This window comes from Lates calcarifer, linkage group LG12, assembly GCF_001640805.2.
Source record: "Lates calcarifer isolate ASB-BC8 linkage group LG12, TLL_Latcal_v3, whole genome shotgun sequence".
NCBI lineage: Eukaryota > Metazoa > Chordata > Actinopteri > Centropomidae > Lates > Lates calcarifer.
The window spans coordinates 10,973,465-10,994,752 of NC_066844.1; the positions used below are offsets into that span (position 1 = coordinate 10,973,465).

Below are 21,288 nucleotides of genomic sequence, written 5' to 3' on the forward strand. Positions count from 1 at the left end.
TTGAGGCATCATACTAGGTGTCTGAATTTTAGAATGTCATTTTACAGAGATTTTATCCCCCATTGCCTAACTGAGATCATGTTAGGAAAGGATCTCTTTGGAACAGTTACAATGACCAATAACCACTGTAATCTACACAATGTTGAGTTGTAAAAAAAAGGGGGAATCCTGTCCTTTAAGCAATGATCCCACATAATTTAAATTATTTCTTTACCTTTAAACCTGTTTTGTCATGTCATGTGTCTCTCCTTTAAAATTGTTGTAAAAAATTGAATTACTTTAATTTGGCATTTTCCTCCAGACTGTTATTTCGAAAACTTCTACTTTTCTTTCTCTCTTTCTCCTCTGCAACTGTTGACTGCTAATGAGAGGTGAACTGCTACAGACACAGACAGGGGTCCAGAATTAAATACAGGTTTTCATGCTGCCCCTCTGCCATAGAGTGATTATATGAAGAGCTGTTTTGTAAATTTTGGATATAAAATGTTTGTAACCCATCAGTGCTGCCAGTGTTGGATTATTATTGTATTGTTACTGAAGTCATCAAAAAATTACTATGTCTGCAATTTATTCATCAAATCAGAAGACTGCATGTAAAACACAGCTGTAGCACACACAGTGCCACTGAGTGGCAGACACTGAGTACTGCCAATCACAACACATCAATACCTGTGGCACATCATTCTCCCCCCAGTCGACACCCGTACAGCACACAGAGCTCAACGTCACAAAACAAGTAGTTAAATCCGTATAAAAAGTAGGTTGCCTTTATTAGAAGCTGGGAAACCAAAACATTATCAACATCGTCGTTGTTAATACTTTTTTTTGTAAGACCACAATATTGCCATTGCCATTACCAGCATCATCATCATCGCACTTTTTCGCACTTTTTCCACAACATGCAAAAGATTCAAGAGTTCAGCGTTCCTTTCCCACACTAGTGACAAAAGCTTCTCCACTTGGTCTTCTGTAAGAATCACAACTTGGCTTACATTTTTACATTGCCAGTACAACTGAAGGTAGATAGAAAAGAAACATCAAAAACAGTACAACAGAAGAAATCGTAGAATGGATGAGAAAGGAGAAATTCATAGCCTTATGCCATGTGCCTCCTGTGGGATGAGAGAGAGGAACCTCATTCAAGCCCTCAGTGCTGTGAACTACAAGACAATATCTGACCCTACTGCAAACAGAGCTCTCAGAGCTTTACATTGGTATAAACAATTTTTTTTCCCTATTTATTTTCTTATTCATACCCAATCATCTTAAAATGACATTAAGGACTTGGTGCCAATTTAGGACCTGAATATAGAAAAACACTAACCTGCTAATGACAGTCGTAAAACAATCAAATGTGCTTCTGAACCAGGGACTAGGTTCGAGTGTGTCCTGTACACACCCAGGACTGATTTCTGTTGCAGTCTTGGGACCAATCAGAATTTCTCCTGACCAATGCCTAATAAATGAGGTTGAATTCCCAAGATCATCATAGCAACTTTTCACTTTTTTTTTTTTTTTTTTTTGCTTTGACATCAAACACTACTTATCGCAAAAAAGGACAATCTCACAAGTGCTGCACCTGATCTCCAAGTCACTAGTTTTGAGATCGTTTATGGCTTTGGATGGTCTGCTGATCATACAAATTGTTGACTTGTTCTAAGCCTAATTTGCTGCTTGTAGCAAAGACCTAAAACATGAGGACACATTACATTCTCAGGCCTCCAGTGATGATATCAGAGCCACTACTGAAACTCAACTCAAAGAAAATTAAGGCATTAATAGACAAATGAATGCCAGACATACACTGAGCTGCCCACCACCATTTCAATCTTTTCTGAGCCTCAGTACTGAAGAATTCTGGATTTAAAAATGTTTCAGCTTGTGAAGTACTAATGTGAGCAACAGAAAGCTCTACGAAACACATGGACATGGATACCAACAGTAACCATTAAGCTGATGCGACTGGGAGAGAGGGAAGGAGAAGAGAAAGAAAGGAGTAAAGACTGGAGTAAATAAGGGAGGGATGGTTGGTCCAACCATCAGGCAGAACAGATTGGATAGGGTCGACTGTTTTCTTTAAAATCAAGATACATTTTATTTCTTTTCTTAAAAAACAAACATTACAAAAAAAATCTGAATAGAGAATTAGAACAATGAACCAACAGGAGAAAAAACAACATTCATTTTTTTTAACCCTCAAAAAAAAAAAAGAAAAAAAGAAAAAAGAAAAAGAAACATCTCTTCTTGCATTTCTTAAAAATAAAATAAAACAAAAGAATTAGGGGTGCCTGGCACAACAGCTTGAATGTTGAGAAGATGCTGTAGCCATGCAGGAAGGGGAGATTGGTGTGTTCTGAAAAGGGTTGGGGTTGCTTCACGTAGCATGGTGCATCATTAGAAAGCCCAACATATAACAACAGAAACCGTTTCACAAAGGCAGCCAATGGGCCAAGAAAAAAAGAAAAAGCCACACCCTCTTACAGGAAGTATCCCACAGGCATACAAATTTAAACAAGTACATAAAAACACACGTTGGCTTGAAATGTGTGATAGTGGCAGTCCGGCATGTAGCAAACACTCAGCGGTGACCCACCACTCTGTCTGTAACACACCTCAAACTGTTTGATCTAAGAAGCAGCAACTACAAGTGGAATACTTTTCAAAATAATGCGCTCTTCTCCACACTGCCACACAAAAGTTCAGGGCATGAATATATTCTGAAAGAGTAAAAATGAAATTAAAAATACTCTGCTATAACTAAAAGAACAGTTTTAAAGTTTTTTTTATTTTTTATAAAACTAACGCTGCCCTGTTAAAACATGCTCTGGGTTTAAAAGCACAAGTACCAGAGAGAGGTGTCAAGGCTGCAGCGTTGCATGTGTTGACTTAACATCGCTTTCTAAATACAGCGCTTAAGTTACTGATACTGGGAAGCTCCGAACAATACCCCCAGTAATTGCAGATATCAGTGAAGTAAACAGGGGGAAAATAGTGTAATCAGTCATGTCAGATCACGGGAGGAAAAAACACAAACACTAGTGAACCTGTCTGTTCACACTCAGGACGGATGCTCACTAGCACTGAGCTCTTAGAAAGGCAGAAACTTTTTACACTAATATGCACAAAGAAAATGATGAAGACAGGAGGGTGAGTGAGGCTGAATGTTGACAATAAAAACTCCTTATATATGCTGTATGATCACATGAGCACAATGTCTTAGTTCAAGGGGGGCAGGGCAAACAAGAAAAAGCACACCAAGTCCAAACCATTGAGCCAGGCCACCAGGAGGAAAAAAACAACAAAAAAGAAAAAGAAAAACAAAAAAAAGAAGGGAAAAAAAAAAACAACTCTAAACGCAGAGCAACAAAAGAAAACAAAAACATAGAGAAGAGACAGAGAGAGAGAGACATGGAGGATGGGCTTCAAATGGGTACCATCTTCTAGTCTTCTCCAGAGGGTGCCTCCTCTTCTGAGCCGTCCTCCTCCTCTTCGTCTTCCTCCTCTTCCTCTCCTCCTGCGGCCTCCTTCGTCGTCTTGGGGGCGGGGGAGGTCTCTTTCTTCTCGGCCTCCTCCTCTTCCTCCTCCAGGGGACTCTCGGGGTCCTCCTCCTCCTCCTCTTTGGGTGAGCTCTTCTCCAGGGCCTTGGCGCTGGGGCGCCCCTTTCCCTTACCTTTCATTGGGCTGGGGGTCACTGCAGGAAAAAAAGATGTATCAGTTAGTGATAATTACATTGCGTTTCAGTCATACTACTGGCTACTTAATCCCATTTGTAAATTAAAATTAGCCCCCGATTCCCACCCTCAAATTCAGAGTGTGAAATTACACAAGTCTTGTTTTTCACCTCTGGTCTTCTACCTTGGTGGTAAATGCATTTTCCTTATTTTAATGTCTCGAAAATCTGTGACAGATTTTTGGACATTTCTTACAGTGAGCTTGGTTAACCCTTCACTTAATAACTCAGTCAAACATTTTTAAAAACTTTCTTTCCAAGGGTTAGCTAAGAAGATTAATAACACTGTTATTTCTGTGCATGAAGTGTGAATGCAGAACCAGGAGGTGATTAGCTTAGATTGGCATAAATACTGGAAACATGGGAAATAGTTGGCCTGGTTATGTCTAATGTTTGAGAATCTGCATCACTAAAGTTCACTGATCAACGTGTATCTTGGAACTCTTTCTTGAGAAACAACCACTGGGCTTCTCACTGACTTGTCATTGCTGTGAGTTTCACAGGTGAACAGTGGAGACATTGCACAATAGTCCTGGGAGGATGGAAAACCAGTTCTGTTTGTGTACAGAAGAAATGACATATATTACTTGATGAGCTTTAGAGTTGCTGGATTTTTAAAAAAACTTTGGACAGAGCCAGGCTAGCGGTTTCCCTGTTTCAGGTTGCCTGGCAACTGATCCACGAAAAGAAATACTCTGGTACGTGACTCCCTGTGCAACAGTGACTTGTCATTTTTACATTTTGGTTTTGTACAGATTAAACAAATTAAATATAACATGTTGATCAATAAGGTTTGGAGGTTTGGGTAGGTGGGTACCCAAGGTAGGTAGAATCAGGCTACCGGATTCCCCTGTTTCCAGCATTTATGTTAAGCTAAGTTAACTGTCTCCTGGCTGTAGCTTCATATTTAAGACAGATATGAGAGTGGCACCAATTTTTTCTCATCTAACTCTTAACAGGAAAGCAAACAAGGCATTTTCCAAAATGCTGAGCTATTCATTTCATATACCATGTCACTGATTTGTTTCTAGGTCAAAAATATGTAAGAAGCTTCTTTTTACCCATTTCACTGAGCCAATTTGTTAAGAAATAAGAATAAGAAATAAGAATAAGTTAAGAAATTCTACGTCTTTTTATATATATATATATATATATACACACACACACACACACACACACACACACACACACACACACACACACACACACACACATATAACTTCCAGATCCCGAGGCTTGCTGCCATGGTAATTTACGCTGCATCTCTAAACTGCTGACTGGGAGGCTGATTCTGCAGGGCGAGGATCGCTATTCTTAAAAAAATACTATATTATTAGACACATAATATTTATGTCTTTGCATTCTCCCTTTCCTGAAAAGAGAACATTTTTAAATGATAATAATTTTCTCAAAGTCAAGCTCAGGCATCCTCAAGCATATATTTACACGGCAAAACACAGAAAGAATATGGCAGAATTTAATGTGACCCACATGTTGACTTGACTGACCTTAAATCTCATATTACAAATTAAGATTCTAGAGAACATATGACAAATCTCCCTGGCTTTGTTTGTTGTGGCTGTTGAGGTTTTATATTTTTCTATTAGAATCTCTTTTAAATTCCTCGAAAACCAACAGAATTAACACAGATTCTTCATCTGAGAAATACGGTACACGCCCCCTTTACATGCGCGCACACACTCCAAAGTTAACACACACTCAACTGACATTGTAACCACTGTCATAGTACCGTTTAACACCAGTTTAGGGAATCTGGGTTTGTCGACCCTGATTTCCCCTGAAAACCTTGAGTTGAAACGGAGTAGGTACTACAAACCACCTTCGTAGTACAGGCATCTGGTCCTTAACTGTAACCTAAAGCAATAAACAAGTCCTTTCTTCACAGCACTCACTCAAGCTTAAGTATAAGATGACAAAATAAAAAATACACAAGTAGATGTACCACTACAGGGTTTTTCCTTGAAGTCTGAGGCTGCCACTGCATTATGACTATACTTCTCACCTGTGGCCTTTAGTCGGGGTTTGGGACTTTTCTTCTCTTTCTTGTCCGTCCGTCCCCGTCGAATCACCTTCTTGCTTCTCTTCTTGGAGTGGCCGTAGTCACTGTCATCATCATCTTCCACCATGAAGTCCTCATCGCTGCCGGACTCATCAGCTGCACACAGAAAAAGGAAGTATAACAATCTTTTCAATGCAGATGCTCTCCTGCCCAGCAGTCTAGCGCACAGTGGTATTATTGATGTAATAATTACATGTCTAACATAACATTTTAGGGGTGTCACTTCGAAATCACATTCAAATAAAACAATAGAACATTACTGGCTTAGTTTACTCTGGGCTGTGCAATGGGCCAAGCTGACGGGCAAGTTTTGGAGCTCCCTCTGCTGAATCAGAAGGCAAACTACTTGAAATGGTCTGCTGCACCGGATTTGAACAGCTCATCATAGTTCAAATAATAATGAGCATTTTCAAATAAATATGTGGCTCAGTTTCACATTGAGTGGAAATAATATTGTCTGACAGCTCTGTCAGCCTCCAATGGCTCAGCAGAACATTTTATTAAGACCTAACATAATATAATTATTGCTCAAAAGCAGCGGTTCCCAACCTATTTGGCTTGTCGGCCCTTAGAGTGTTGTCTACTTGTTATCCTTTACGAGAGAAATAGTGAGTAGCTAAACCTCCTTGTTTCATTTAAAGGATTTAGAGCCATAAAGTATGCAGTATTTTACAAGAGAAGAGCAAAAAACAAATGTTGTGTATCAAAAATGTATACAGTTTACAAAGTGTTTTAGTAGCCTAAACATAATCACTTATGAAAAGGAAGATGTGAACCCCAGGAGCCTGTTGCTGTTGACCTGCTCTAACTCCGTAATAGATATAGGAATAGATGTTGGAACCAATATGGTCACTCATTTAACAGGTTTGAACTGATCAGGGCAGTCCTTGCAAGTCTTACAGCAGCTTTTCAGGGTTAAGTGTGACGCAGGCGGTGTGAGTCACTCTGATTCTCTCCACTCCAGTGTCAGGTTCTACCTGCATGCCCATCCTGAGAACAGACATGGCTAAAGCTGAAACTACCGGTGTTATGACGAATTAAAACAGATTGACAGTGTCAATAGGCCAGCAAGAGAGATAACTGAGCTGTGACCACTATACATATTATGTAGCATGGCCTGCTGCGGGAAAATTCCAGCCACGGATATTACAAAGTTGCAGAGTACCCGGTTGTACCGAGAGGGGGAGAGAAAAAAGAAGAGAAAAAGAGAGAAAATGGTAGAATGAACTAGCTAACATTAAGTTAGGTTTGCATTTTGTATTTTCTACCGGTTGCCTGTCATTGCCCCTCAGTGTATCAGCATCTGAGAAATCACCACAGGCAGCAGTATGATCGATGTAAAGTTACTGCTAAGCAGGCAAGTGAACATAGTACTACTGTTTGTTCTGTGAGAACTGTTACATGGTTCATTTTTTGTTGGAATAAATACATTATGGATTCATATATTTTCATTCTCATTCCTTGGATTAGTACACAGAGCATGGTAATGCTCCATCACATGTTTTACATGTATGTAGTGAATCCTAGACTGAAGCTTGACATTCAAAATTATATCGCAAGTCAAATTGCAATCGTAATATCTGTCAGAAAAATCACAATTAGATTTTTTCCCAAAATCATTCAGCCCTACTTTGTACTAAAGGTGCTACATTTTTGTAAAATGCTTTGTATAACTAACTCAAAAATAACAAAATAACAATAACAAAAACAACTAACTCATGAAGTGAAGAAATGAAGAGATCATGGTATTTGTTCCATTTTGGAATTTGAAATATTTCCCTTCACTCCAATTTCTCTTGAGGCAAATCAAATATATATTAGATGCAATCCTGTTAAAAATAGCATCTCCTCAGAGTGATACAACAAAACTGAATCCATCAGCAAAAACTGAGGACACACAGCGCTCACAAGTAGAAGTATTTGGGTCTCTATCAGTTAGCCAAGCTGTTGCTGGACTGTGAGACTGTGACAGTGAGGGGTCAACTGCAAAGTGTCAAGATGTACTGCATTGAGCATGAAGAAAAGGTCTTCCATGCATAAATCAGAATTTAGCAACACATGGTAGGTTTCTTAGTTACGGTCAGTCACAAACATTAGCTGCATGCAGTGGTGTGGAAGTGTTGGCCTGGTTCATAGGAACAATACTACAGACATACGACAATGACCTAATAAATCATAGCTTGCTTATGGTTGATAACTAGCATTTGGTGCAGGTAGAATTGCTGTATCAGTGTATAGTGCAGAGGTACATACGGTCCATGTAGGATTCCTCTTGGTCTTCGTGCTCCTCATCCTCACTGCCTCCATCACCCAGCAAGATCTCCCTCTGTTTGGACACAGCTTTGGAGGCTGCCTGGCGCACTGTACGCTTTCGACTCACTTCCCTGTCATCATCACTGTCATCTACATAAAACACACAAAGTTGTAGATAGAGAGGATCAAGTGACTCTGTGGATTTACCGGGTAAATATACCATCTTGTTTTGGCATGTTTTTGTGTTATCACAGGAGTCATTTTAGCAGAGTCAACACAAAAACTTTACTGAGTACTTCCACTGATACTGTAAAACATGAACACACTTTTGTTGGAAACTTAACATAATTTTCAAAGTTTCTTATTGTGTTCGGGACTGGACAATAGGGCAACACTTTCCTACTGATTTCAGTTATCTTGTTATCTAGGGCAGTGTTTCCCAACCTTTTTGAGCTGCAGCACAGCCGCGGCGTTGTCTCACTCGCAGCATGACTATGTACTTTCGTATTTAGCGTGATACTGCCTCTAGTGGAAGAGCATGTAATTGTTTTGCCTGTCACTACACGCCGCTTGCTTAGGGTACCAATCAGGTTAAACTGGATAATCTTCTACAGAACACCTGATGATTTCTCATGGCACACTTATGTGCCGCGGCACACTGGTTGGGAAACACTGATCTAGGGATGTAGCCTCCTCTAGGAACAGACCAAAACAGTACAATGGATTATAATGCCTTTAATGGAACATATACCACTATGATGTCTCATTAAAAACCTACCTGCCTGTAGACATTAATTATTAATTTTAATGCTGATGAGGTAGAAATACAATAAAGTAGTTGTTCTGGTGTTTTAAAATCAATCACAAAAAACAAACAAACCCAACAACTATAAAATAAAACCTTGGATACCCTCAGGGATGAAAGATACTTAATGAGGATATTGTTTTGACCCTCATATATTTACTCAACATTTATTAGCTCTGCTCAGCAGATGACAGTGATTGACTGATCAGGCTGATACTGTGTACCTTTCATTCACAGTAATAAATCAAAGCTGCATGCCACAGTGTCTGGGAATGTTGGAGGCAAACGACTCAATCAGTCATTATCAGCTAGAGGTGTGGGAGGAATAAACTCAGACCTTATCTGGGAGGGCACATGCAGAGCTGCCCATCAACCACTGAGCTGAAGTTGGTGTACAATTAAGTCAGATATTCATATGTCAAAAGATCAATGTTAATGGCACCACTTCCTCTCATAATTGTTTTAGATAGTAGTCAAGGCCACAACTACCTCACTACCAGGCCTTCTAAAACATTGTGAGATCCCCACAATAGACTACAGCACCTGGCTGCACAGAACAAAAAAAAAAAAACAAACTTATTTTATCAGTATATTTAATTTGGGTACAGTATTTTTAAACCCTGTCCTGAGTTTGGACAAGATTGATGAATGTCACAGAGCAGTGACAGGGCTCTAGACTAACTATTTCCACTAACTATTTCAGTGCTCCTTACTGAAAATCTTAGGGGCACTAGCACAAAAGCACATTCAATGGAATAAAATCCTATTTTTCCTGGTTGTCTTTCATTACTAAATAACTTTTTTTACATTACCAACAATATCAAGAACAAATTCAGAACAGGATTACAAATGAGTTATATTTTCAATACAACTTAATGTCGTTTCTATAGCAACAAAAGTAATCACGACAGCAAATTCACTATATGAGGTATAGCTATTTAAGCAATATTAACAGAGAGGTTGTGCTTTAACATCATTTGAACACTTCAGTGATGCGCAAGCATCACTTGAGTGTAATATTGCAATTATACAACTATTACCAACAAAGTAAAATGTATAATCAAAATCTGTTCATGTTGAGGAGCAATTTGCTCTCAAAATTAAAAGGTTTTGGCGAAGTGTTTTTCCCCGTTTCCATGGAAATACATGGGGTCTGACTAATAACTGGAACACAATCAGTCACGTCAGTGAACTCCTATGTGTAATGGAACTAACCGAGTTTACCACTACAGCAAATAATCAGACCCTTAGTAACGACCTAGCAACAGAAATGATTTTCTAGACCCAGATGAGTGAACTCTGAGCTGACGTTTAAGCAATATTAACCAAGAGGGTGTGCTTTAACGTCATTTGAGCACGACAGTGATGTGGTCGATGCAAACGCCTCGGTCCTGACTGCATCACTGTTGTGCTCAAATGACGTTAAAACACACCCTCTCAGTTGACATTGCTTAAATGAAGTTGTGAAATAAAATGTCATTAAAATAAATAATAATCTTGACGTCAAAATACTGAGATTAGTTTCTGGAGAATGAAGAATACAGACATCAGTCACTACTGCCTGCAGGTGGTAGGTGATGGTAGAGAGGGAAGGCTGGTTTGTCTCAGCCAGTAAAGTTTACAATGATCTGCTAAATTTTAAGGCTTCTGGCAACAATAATAAGTTAAACTACATACAGATAGCTTTCATTTCAGCTTCTTTGTAACAGTTTGCATTAACTTAACCAGCCCTGTGTCTGACAGAACAGCTGAAAATATCACTCTCAAGTAACAAATCTATCATCAACTTCTACCAACTAACTTCATCTGGTTAGCTGTAGCTGCTCTACTCACTGTGTGTGGCACATGGTCACACTGGTACTCTGATGCCCTGTGACAAAATATGTGGTGCAATCCCTACAATCATTTTGTGCAGAAGAAATTAGCAGTTGTTTTAGTAATGTGATAAAAAGATGCAAGAAGAGAAGAGATTTGATTCTTTTATAAATAAGTTATATCTTTGAAATTTGTTTTGTTACTGCACTGAGTCAGTAAAAAAAAAAAAAAAAAGAGTACATTTTTATAGCTGACCTCATTCACCAAACAAACTACATAAGATTTGATAAGGGAGCTGAAGGAGTCTGGACTGGATAAAATACTATTGAAACTCATCCCTTGATCTAGGTCATTGCTTTGCTTTCTTTCAGACATGAAGCTAGCAGGTGGCAGTGGACATAGTTCTCTAAAATGTAGCACAGGACTTCTATATTACTGTAAAACTCACAAGGAATACATTTGTATTCCATATTGTACTTCATTGTCAAAAACCTGATGCCTACATTATATACAGCACAACTTGACTGCCAACAGCTTGAGTGGAGATTCCAGCGTGTTATACTAGCAGCAGCTACTGTAGCTTTGAACTACTAGCCTGTAGAGATGAGAGACAGGCTACAGAGGTCTGGGAGGCTCACTTCTTTCTAACTGCACATTTTCAAACATGCAGTCTTCAGGCCCAACCCATAACACCTCAAGAAATTTATCAGATTTCACACAGCTCCTGCTGGAGCCACACAAGGATTTACACAATACTTTTTCCACATATGTAGCAGGACTTGAAGTCCTGGGCATAGGATGTGCAAAACTCCTCCCTTCAAGGTTTGGTATTAAAATCTAAAACCATCTAGACCACAATGGCAACTTAATGGATTCATGTTAATGTCTACATGCATATATGACAACATTACATCCCACATACCATGTATCATAGTAGCTGGACATAAAAGCAGCATATTCTGTGAATTTATTTTCCACAATCCACAGTTGAATTAACAGTAGATTTATTGAACAGTTTATCCATACGGTTTAACATTACCACGTCATTATGTAGAAGGAAGAAACTGGATTGTTACCTGCAGCCCGTTTTCTCTTTGGGCCCCTCTTGCTGGGCTTCTCAACCTTGGCTTTCTTTCCCTTTTTCCCTCTTTTTTCTTCATAGTCACTTCCTCCATCTTCATCCTCCTCCTCTCCAAAGTCATTGTCTTCATCATCGCTGCCAAAGTCATCTGCAGCAGTGAAACACAGGGAAACACAGTGAGGTGGCATTCCACTGTTCAGTTTCCACTAATCAGAGTTCAGCTGTTTTCACAGAGTGCCTCAGCCAACCTTCTCATCTAAATCAAAAAACAGACCGTCTTACCTGCTGAATCATTTTTGGATTTAGAGAGCTTGTCATCAGAGTCCTCACTGGAACAAAGAACAGAAAAGAACAAAGTCTTAGCAACTTAAGCCAAGTTAACCTGGGAGACCAGGACTGATTTTATCTGTATTTCAGTTGCTGAAATTAAAATCCGCATTTTTGTTTCTGCTTCCATTTTTTTTAACAAGATGTAGATGAAGTAGATGATCATGGTTTTTTCAGTGCATTGTACATGAATTCTCTCAGATTAATTCCATCAGGAGTGACATACCAACATGCTGATTAAAAAGCATGATTATCATACAGATGTCCATAATCATGGGGTAGATAAAAGGACATTTGTTGTTGTGCAACAATAAGCCACAAATTTTGGGAGATTGTGCAATTGACAGGAATTGACTGCAGGAATGTCCACTGATTGCTGATTGAGTAATGAATTATGAAGTTATTTAAAAACTTTGGTATGTTCTGGACCAGAGCACATGGGAGGAGAAGCAAGTTTGCATCACAATTCACAAATGACTTCTATGAACCTCGGGCAGTCATACCAGATATTGGCTGCTGTCTAATAGTCTTTTTTGTTTAGGAAAGTTCCTAAATGAGTGTGACCTGGAAGTATCTCAGTGGCAGCCATTATAAGAGCTGGTCAAATTCTCTAAGGAAAGGAGATTCAGTGCTTCCTATCTTATTTCCATTAGGATAGGGTACACTGGGCCTTCCTTTACGAAAGGAAAGGAGAGAATGCTGTCCCACAATTCCTTGCAGCAGCAGCGTTTAACACAGTGCACTGCTGTAGTTTTACCGCAGCAGATTCACGTACATGTACACACAACAAAGCACCTGCTTTATGCTTGTGACACAATCCAAACCTTAAGAAAATCCTGCATAAATCACAGGACCCATCACAGAAAACTATATATTCCTGTCTGAATATAATTTACTCTGGACCCTCACACAATTCCTCACATTTTTTTTAAAATCATTATTTCAGTGGCTCAACTTTCTCTTGTTTTATATTCCTTACATGTTATTATTTCAACATTTCACTCCTGTTCGTTTGTTTTTATTTTTAACAATATCTATTTTGTTGTTGTTTTCTCTGAATAATTTATGGTTAAATGTTCCCTGTGTATAAACTGAAAACATCCTTTCTTTAGGAGCTATGTTTCTGTGTTGGACAGTTGTAGTGGACATGTCTTCCATGTGTTATAAATAAAGTTGGTTGAAAAAAAGCTTAGTGTAAGTGCAGTCAGATTCTCAAAATACCTGTGGTTCTCCTTTCCTAAGTCCTTGTCAATTCTCCTTAGCATCTTTTGATGGACAAAAAAAATCTCCTTCTACCATTTTCCTTGACCTCAATGGAAATGTCCATTGAGGTCAAGGAAAAATGGTTAGGAAAGGAGATTTTTTTTACTATTCGACTACAGCCATTGACTCTGTATTCTGTGCCAAGATCAGTGTTGTGTTTTGGGAGAGGGTCTGTGTAACCATCTGAGGCACATTTGTATATAGGTAAATGATATAATAAATCATTTAGAGCTAATGTATCTTTATTTTTGAACCTTGGTACATTAACATATTTGAAAATGTGTAGTGTTGTGTTTACATTTTTTCTCAGTATAAATGTTTTCCTCTTGTGCCTTGCTGTCCACTAATGATGACATGTTTGTAGGTCATGTTTGTAGGCTGATATTATGTGGACTGTAGTTATGGCAAACAGGTTAAAAAGCTCAGAGTAGTGGGCTTTATCGAGGCAAAAGACACAGAGAACACAGCCTACCATGCCATTATTGTGCAGTTTCCTCTTACAGTCAGCGTACCATCAAAATGATTCTGATGCAGTTATTTTACAGTAAAACAGCTATATAATATTGCTTTAATAAGATGATTACTGTTGATACCAATAAGCAGTACCAGTACCAGATGCCAGTACATATGATATCATCCTAATAATGTGCATCCTTAATAAGAATCAAAATTCCAATATTTAACTATGTGATAGTAGGTTCTGACTTTCACACTACCCATTGACAAAGTTTTTAGAGAGGAAGTCCATCACACGCTACACTCATGATGAATGTAATGCAGCTTGTCTTCCTCCTCCACAGGGTGCTCCTGCTGAGTTTCTTTCTCTCTTCCAGTTCACCCACCAGCCCCGATCGGTCTGACACGCTGCTTCAGCATACCTGGCTGTCTCTCTTCTTTAAAATGGATTTGATCAACAACCTATTTCCTCTCTTCTCTACCCTATAAAGATTTCCTTCTACCCAGGCCTAAACCCTCTTAGTCTTGTTGCACCTGTCTTACTATATCCTGGTGTCTTTAATGCTGACTGTGCTCATCTACATCTGCTGGGTTCCATTTACAGACTGCTTATACAGAAGCTGCTCCTCTCTGCATCAGTGTGTTGATGTGGTTCAACCATGGATGGCACTGGACTGATTTATATAGAACGTGTGTGAATGTGTTGTTTGTGGATTCAGAAAGATAACTTTATAACTAACTAATTTATCAAAACTATTACAGCACTGTATGTACTAGAGGAAACTGTTAGGCACAGTTATACCATTCTCTACTGGGGGCTCACCTGTCATCCTGTGAGTTCTTTGAGCGCTTGTGCTTGGGCTCACGAGGTGCTGTGCGCACCTTCTTCGGCTTATCATCACCATACTCCTCATCTATGGAGAAAGGACAAGATCTCAGTCTTTCACTCACATGTATCCACACTCAAGGACAAGTTTAATTGACCAGAACTTTCTTGATCTACTAGCCATCTCTTGATATTTCTTTGTGATTTCTGGAGGTCCTCTGTAAGGCACATAAAACATTACAAGAGATTGTACACAAGAACTGGCACAATAGTTATGCTGAGACAGTAACACTGTATTTGCCCAATGTAACATTTTTGACCCACTTGTACTCGCAAGTATCTGAATAAAAGAGACTAAGGGTCTTGCTAGTGGCCTTCAGATGCCTTGCTACTCCTAAATAACTGGAATCAATTTTATATGAACAGGACCATGTGACAGATGCTGCCAGAGCTGTCAAGATAGGCTGGACTGAATATATAACAGGCTGGTCTTCTTTATATATGGTGTTTTTTTCCATTTTTAAAAAAATCTATTTTACAGGGTTTTAGAACTTCTTAGTTTTATTGTTGTATTAATGTGGCAGGCAGCAATATCAACATATTCCATCCACACAGGGCTGAGCAATGTAACAGCATACTGAATAGCATCTAAATGAGTTTATCTTTAAGAGTTGCTGCTGTATTATTTGCACTTTGAGGGCTATACTGTGAATATGTCTGGATCAAGATTGTTTTATGGTAACATTGGATTTTTATGTGATTTTTGCATCAATTAATAGACAGTTAATTCATTCATTTGTTCTGTCAGGTATTTAATTTACAATATCAGTCAAAAACAGACATTCGTAATTTATACACAAACAATTTCTCTGCTGATTTTCTAGAAGATGTATTATATCATCATATATACAGACATCATGACATAGAATATCTTACAAAGTGATAATGATATGTCACCACATATATTCACATGTAAAGCCTCTCTTACCTGCATCGTCAGACTCGTTGAATTGTGAGTAGTTCACCACCTTCCTGTTCCTGTGGAGAAGTACACATTTCACACATTACATTAGATGACATTTACAAATGGACAGAGTTGCTTCACTGCTCACCTCTGATATTAGACATGTCATTGCCTGCTGGAAGGTGGGGAGGGTCAGCTACAAAGCAATTATTTGTCATTGTCCAGCAATTTAACAGACAGCATCGAGTCAGCTGTGTATGAATGTCTGGATTGTATTATTTGGTTTGAGAAGCCACAAACAGCCTCCAGCTGGGGGCACTGAACTGGACACTGGTCTACCTTCTACAGTTTCCATGGCTAATTTGGCAAAGTGCGGGAAGCCTCGGGTGACAGCAGCCAACTTTAGTTCAGGTAACACACACCTTCAGAAAACCGTGGGGCAAGGCTGACGCAGACCCGAGCAATGGTTCAGATTAAAACCACTGAAAAAAATTACCCCCTCTGACTTTTTAATAAAAGACAAGGCTATCTGAATAGCACATTGTGATACAAATACATGAACGGATTAAAAAAGAAGGTTGAAATAAGTTCAAAATAATTTTCTGACACAGATGTATCCAACACAGTGATGACACTGAACAACTGGTTGCACCAAGATCATCTTGAAGCTCTGCCTGGAAAACTAACTATGCATATGTGGATCCTAACCAGGTTAAATGCCATACTGTAACACTGTGCTGTGTGTGGTGGTGGGAAGGGACAGAGGGCGAGGGGTAACAGTGCCATAAACCTTTACAAGTACTTTGATTGTGAGAACAGGCACACACATTGACCACAGTAAAAGCCTCAAACATGTGCAACAACAGCCAGTGACATACCCACCAAGTCTTCCACACATTACCATTCACATCTCAGGGATATCAGAGGGAGCAAGATACTATTTTTCAAACCAGCTCGATTCTAATGAGTCACCAAACTGTGGACAATATGTGTGAATATGATGATACAGTTTATGATGTGAGGGATCAGTACAACATGCAGCTAGTCTCAGTCATTGACTGAGGGGTACAATATGTGATGGCAACTTCTTTAGAAGACTAGAGTGCAATTTTCATTTAATGTTGATTCATTCTCACTTTTAAAAGTGCATTGCCCCTTTCCTGACAATCAATTTCAACCAGAAACTGAAACAGATAAAAGGAAAACATCAAAGGTGTATTCACAAGCTGACGAGATTATTCGATTAATCAATAGACAGATTTTGATACTTTATTAATTACCATTCATCACCTCTCTACTCCAGCTTCCTACAACATAAACATTGTGTTTAACAGAAAAACAGTAACAATTTAGATTCTGAGAAAAAAAAAGCAGCCAGAGAGAACCCACCAACGCAAGCACGGGGATAACATGAAAACTCTATAGAAAAAAGCCCCGGGCCAACCAGGGTTCAGACCATCATGCTGTGAGGCTAACCACTGCGCCACTGTGTCACCCTCTATTAAATCCTAGCCTGCCCTTTTTATGATAGAGACATCTACCAAATATTGCACTAATCAACTAATTGTAGGTAATGTAAAATGTAAGAAAACAGTGAAAATGCCCATCACAACTTCCCAAAGGCCAAGTTGGCTTGTCTTGTCTTGTGTGACCATCAGATCAAACTCAAACATCTTCGGTTTACTATCAGAGAAAGAAAAGCATCAAATCCATACAACTTAAAACCCACAAGAGGTTAATGTTAATGCTTGAAAAATAACAAAGAATTAATGAAATATTATACTTATTACCTTCTATCAATTTTGTGTTTCAGTTGGTATTGTGTTTCAGCTCTTGCTAACTTATATCCTGTCTTTTTGTTTTTTTGCTCTATGACATATATCATGGTTGTGTTTTAAAATATTTTTGTATCGCCATATCACCACACGAAACTACAAGTCCAGAGGAAGCCATGTCCAGATTACTCAAATGATGTGTTTTTTTGAAAACGAAAGGAAAAAATCCTAGTTAAAGCATATTATATGTAATCATTTCTGCCAAGTTGTTGTGCATTTGTCTTTTGAAAATAAACCATGAAAGCAGTGGATACCTGCAGCTCTGGTTATTGTGGTTACATTCTACAGAAAAACAATACAACAGTTGTTTGCAGGGTTTTAATAGCAACACTGTATGGTGGAAATGGGGCCATCCTTATCGCTTCAGAAAGTGTAATGTGAATTTTGCAGGCAATTCGTTATTTCACTCTCTTTCTTTCTCTCTCTTTTTAAAAACAGATTTATATTTTGTTTCAGCTTGGACTTCTAATGTAGTTGGTAGTTTACTAATTTCCTTGTACTTGTCATTTCTCCCATAGACACACAAATGCAATATGCAAAGGGCATTACGAGTATTAATCAATACTTGTGGTGATATTCATCCTCTCAGCAACTCATATGACTGGTTTCAAAACTTTAAACAGCTGTTCCAAACATAGTGGCACATGTTGAAAATGGCTGATCAAGTGAGGAAAAGAGTGCTACTCTTCAAGTATAAACTTTAACGGTCACTCAGACCAAACCCAGCTGTGCATTAAAAAGGCAAGGCACTGCACTCGTTCAGGTACAGGTGAGACAGTTTTTGTTAAACACCAAAACAATGCACAGCAGTTACAGATAAGGGATGCACCAATCTGATCTGTTGGACTGTCAGCCCAGATTCTGACATTGTTATACAGATCAGGTATTGGCTAGACTGGATCAATCCACAGTAACTACAGTTTCTTCATCAACATGACAATAAAATTAACTATGTCTCCTGTAAGTTACATTCACTCAGTCACTCAGGTTGCCAACTCAGTTTTAAGTGTCACAGTAACCCCTTGTGCAAAATATGGTCTTATTTGTCACAACTGTCTGTCTACATATGCAAAATTACAGTCCCATTGCAGTCTGTCAGCTGGATTCTCAGCTCTGGAATGATGATGAACTGAGGGGTGAGAAGTTGTATCATGTGCACTGACAAAAAAGTGGCTAGTTAGGCTTGATAAAAAGGCGCTGGTTTAGGTGTTTAAAAAATTGTGCCTTGTGTTTATTTTACCCACTGACCACCCTTATCAATTTCAGTTTAACTTGTGCATTAATACAAACACATTTTTTTACCCATTACACATCATTTTTGCAAGTTACTTGTTGGGCAGGACTCTGACACACACTGGAGCAAGCTGTTGAAAAAGACAGCAATGGTAAAAGATTAATAGTATATGGAGAGTTTAGGCAATGCAATGGGTATTGGAAAAAGTCTGATCAGTGCATCCCTTATAATAGCAATACCACTACGAAGAAGGATTCTCCTACTTCAGAAAGTCCTCATTACAACAGTCATTTATCAAATAGTCATTCAACTGCCAAGTGTCTGTCAGAACACCACCTTCTGGAGCCTAAGGTAGATAATAAGCTTTTTGGGTGTGTTTCCTTTTCAATACAGTGGCTCTACATTCAGCACAAACTCATTCCATCTATAATCAACAATTTGAAAGTAAGTATGTAAAAATAAATTGAATGAAGTACAAAAGTTAGTGTGTTTATTAATTGCCACAGTCTTAGTAGTTGAAGTAACCACAATAGATCATTGTCTTTATGCCTCTGCACTTTGGTGAAGTGTTTCTCAAATTAGAGGATACAGATTTAACACACATCTAGCTGCACAAAACTGTATACTGGGCCTGAAAATAAAAGCCAATAATTTGCTGTTGTTGATGAACATAAGTTTTATGCTAACTTTGGCTAAAAGAAAGTATTATTTATGCAAACTGTATGACTAAGCTGTCAGAACATAATCACACAGTATCTCTTGAGCTGTGCCTCTGACCTGAATATGACGTAGGCCAGTGATGTTGTATTAATAAGTATTATATTATTGATTATATTTGTTTACTTAAAATAACCACTGTGGATATATTATTTTTAGATTTAAGGAGGGGGGGGGGGGTGTCACAAAAATATATGTTTATTAGGGACGTTTTTTAAATGAAGTCATTATTTACACCTCATTCCACCGTCATTAAATGTCATACAGCCCCTAAAGATATGTCTAAATCCAGATTATGTACACCATTTTCACTTAAAGAAAGAAGAAAAAGCTCAGTAAAATATTCCATTTAAGTCCCACAAATAATGTATTTGGAGGCCGAGAAACCGTGACATTTCAAGATCAACTTCACGTTAAATTTGATTGCATAAAATGACTTCTAATCAAGTTAAAGGACATTTTAATTTGGATTAAAAGAGCCTGAAGACACCTCATGCGTTGTAATCACTGTGGGGATCTTGCATTGAGGGGGGGTGTGGTGACTTTTTGTAGTTCTCCGCCCTCCCCTGACATCAGCCAGCAGTGTTAATTTACTGCCAGCGCCGAAAATGTAGATCCGCTCTCCCTCGTTTCTTCCAACAACGACATTTTTGTTGACTAATACACGATTTTCTGTTGGTCTAAAACTACATAAACGTTTTAAATGCAGTGCAATGCGATGTAGTGGAGACTACGGCACGACATGCCCAGTCTGCGCGGTAACAAGATCAAATCCCGAGGCCGACCACCACCTCCTCCGGTCATTTTTTTTCTTTTAGTGGGGGGGTACTAGCGTTCTAGAGCCTCCCCTGGATGAATGGGTAGCCATATTCTCATTCTCAGTCAGAGAGGGAAAATATTATCAGGCCTGGTTAAAGTGAGCCGTAAAACGTAGCTGGTTAAATCACACCGACTAATTTTCCGCTTGGCCTACATAGCAGCCAACAATGCACATCATGGATCCATTTAAAAGCATGATAGACACGACACAGCGGCGGGCTGCGCGTATCTCCACAAGACATGGCGAACAGTCCACACCGCTGGGATCCATGTTAGAAAAAGAGGGTGCACACACAAGAAGGGCAACACACACGCACACATTCCCATTATTTTTTCATGAAATAAACAAATTCTCAGCTCATAAAACACATCATGGTCGAGACGTGCATGTTAACTGCGACGCCTGCCAGCACGGTGTCGTTATTAACTTACAGAGAGCAGAGGACAGATTTAGCACACCTACCTCACTGGTCTTGACATTTTGCAGGAATACTGTAGAGGTTAAGGATGTAAGAAAGGGGGGAGAAGAAAAAGCACAGGGAAAAAAAAGAAATATAGATTCCCGCTCTGCAAAACACCGTGGGGAGCGAGATTGACGCACAACTCCACCGTCCGAGCTAGCGCGTGAAAATAAAAGTACGACAGCGACTTGTCCTCCAAACGCAAATATTCTTAATTTTTTTACCTTCAGCTACTCAAAATGGTGAATAAAACAAACTGAAACTGCAGCCTGTGTGCAACCAAACCCGCGGCCTTGAGGGGTGGGTCCTCGACAACAAGTACCGCCCCCACGGGGCCCTGAGAGGAGCAGCGTGTAGCCCCTTTGTTTCCATTGGCTTATTTGAAAGACGAATTTCATTCTTATTGGATATTTTAGGTGCTCATCGGAACACTTTTAGCATGCAGTTCCCCGCCTCCAATAGCATGCTCGGTTGAATTAGCACTGTTAAGAAAACAAAAAGAGGGCCTCAGGTTGGATGCAAACATTCAATTCAGTGAGGGTCCCAAAAGACCATAAAGCAACATTGTGATTATAGGTTACAACGTGAACAAACATACATCGTGTATATATGATGATATGAT

The 21,288-nt window shown here is 39.0% G+C and overlaps 1 protein-coding gene across 1 annotated transcript; it reads right to left on the reverse strand.

The window, feature by feature from the left end:
- Positions 1-751: 751 nt before the first annotated feature.
- On the reverse strand, positions 752-20,975 carry nucks1a (nuclear casein kinase and cyclin-dependent kinase substrate 1a). Its single transcript, XM_018667585.2, has 8 exons — positions 20,669-20,975; positions 15,625-15,674; positions 14,634-14,724; positions 12,047-12,093; positions 11,760-11,912; positions 8,064-8,213; positions 5,754-5,906; positions 752-3,691 (listed from the first exon to the last, which is right to left on the reverse strand). The coding sequence occupies exons 1-8, from the start codon at positions 20,683-20,685 to the stop codon at positions 3,441-3,443; spliced, it is 912 nt and encodes a 303-aa protein (XP_018523101.1). The 5' UTR covers positions 20,686-20,975; the 3' UTR covers positions 752-3,440.
- Positions 20,976-21,288: the final 313 nt, after the last annotated feature.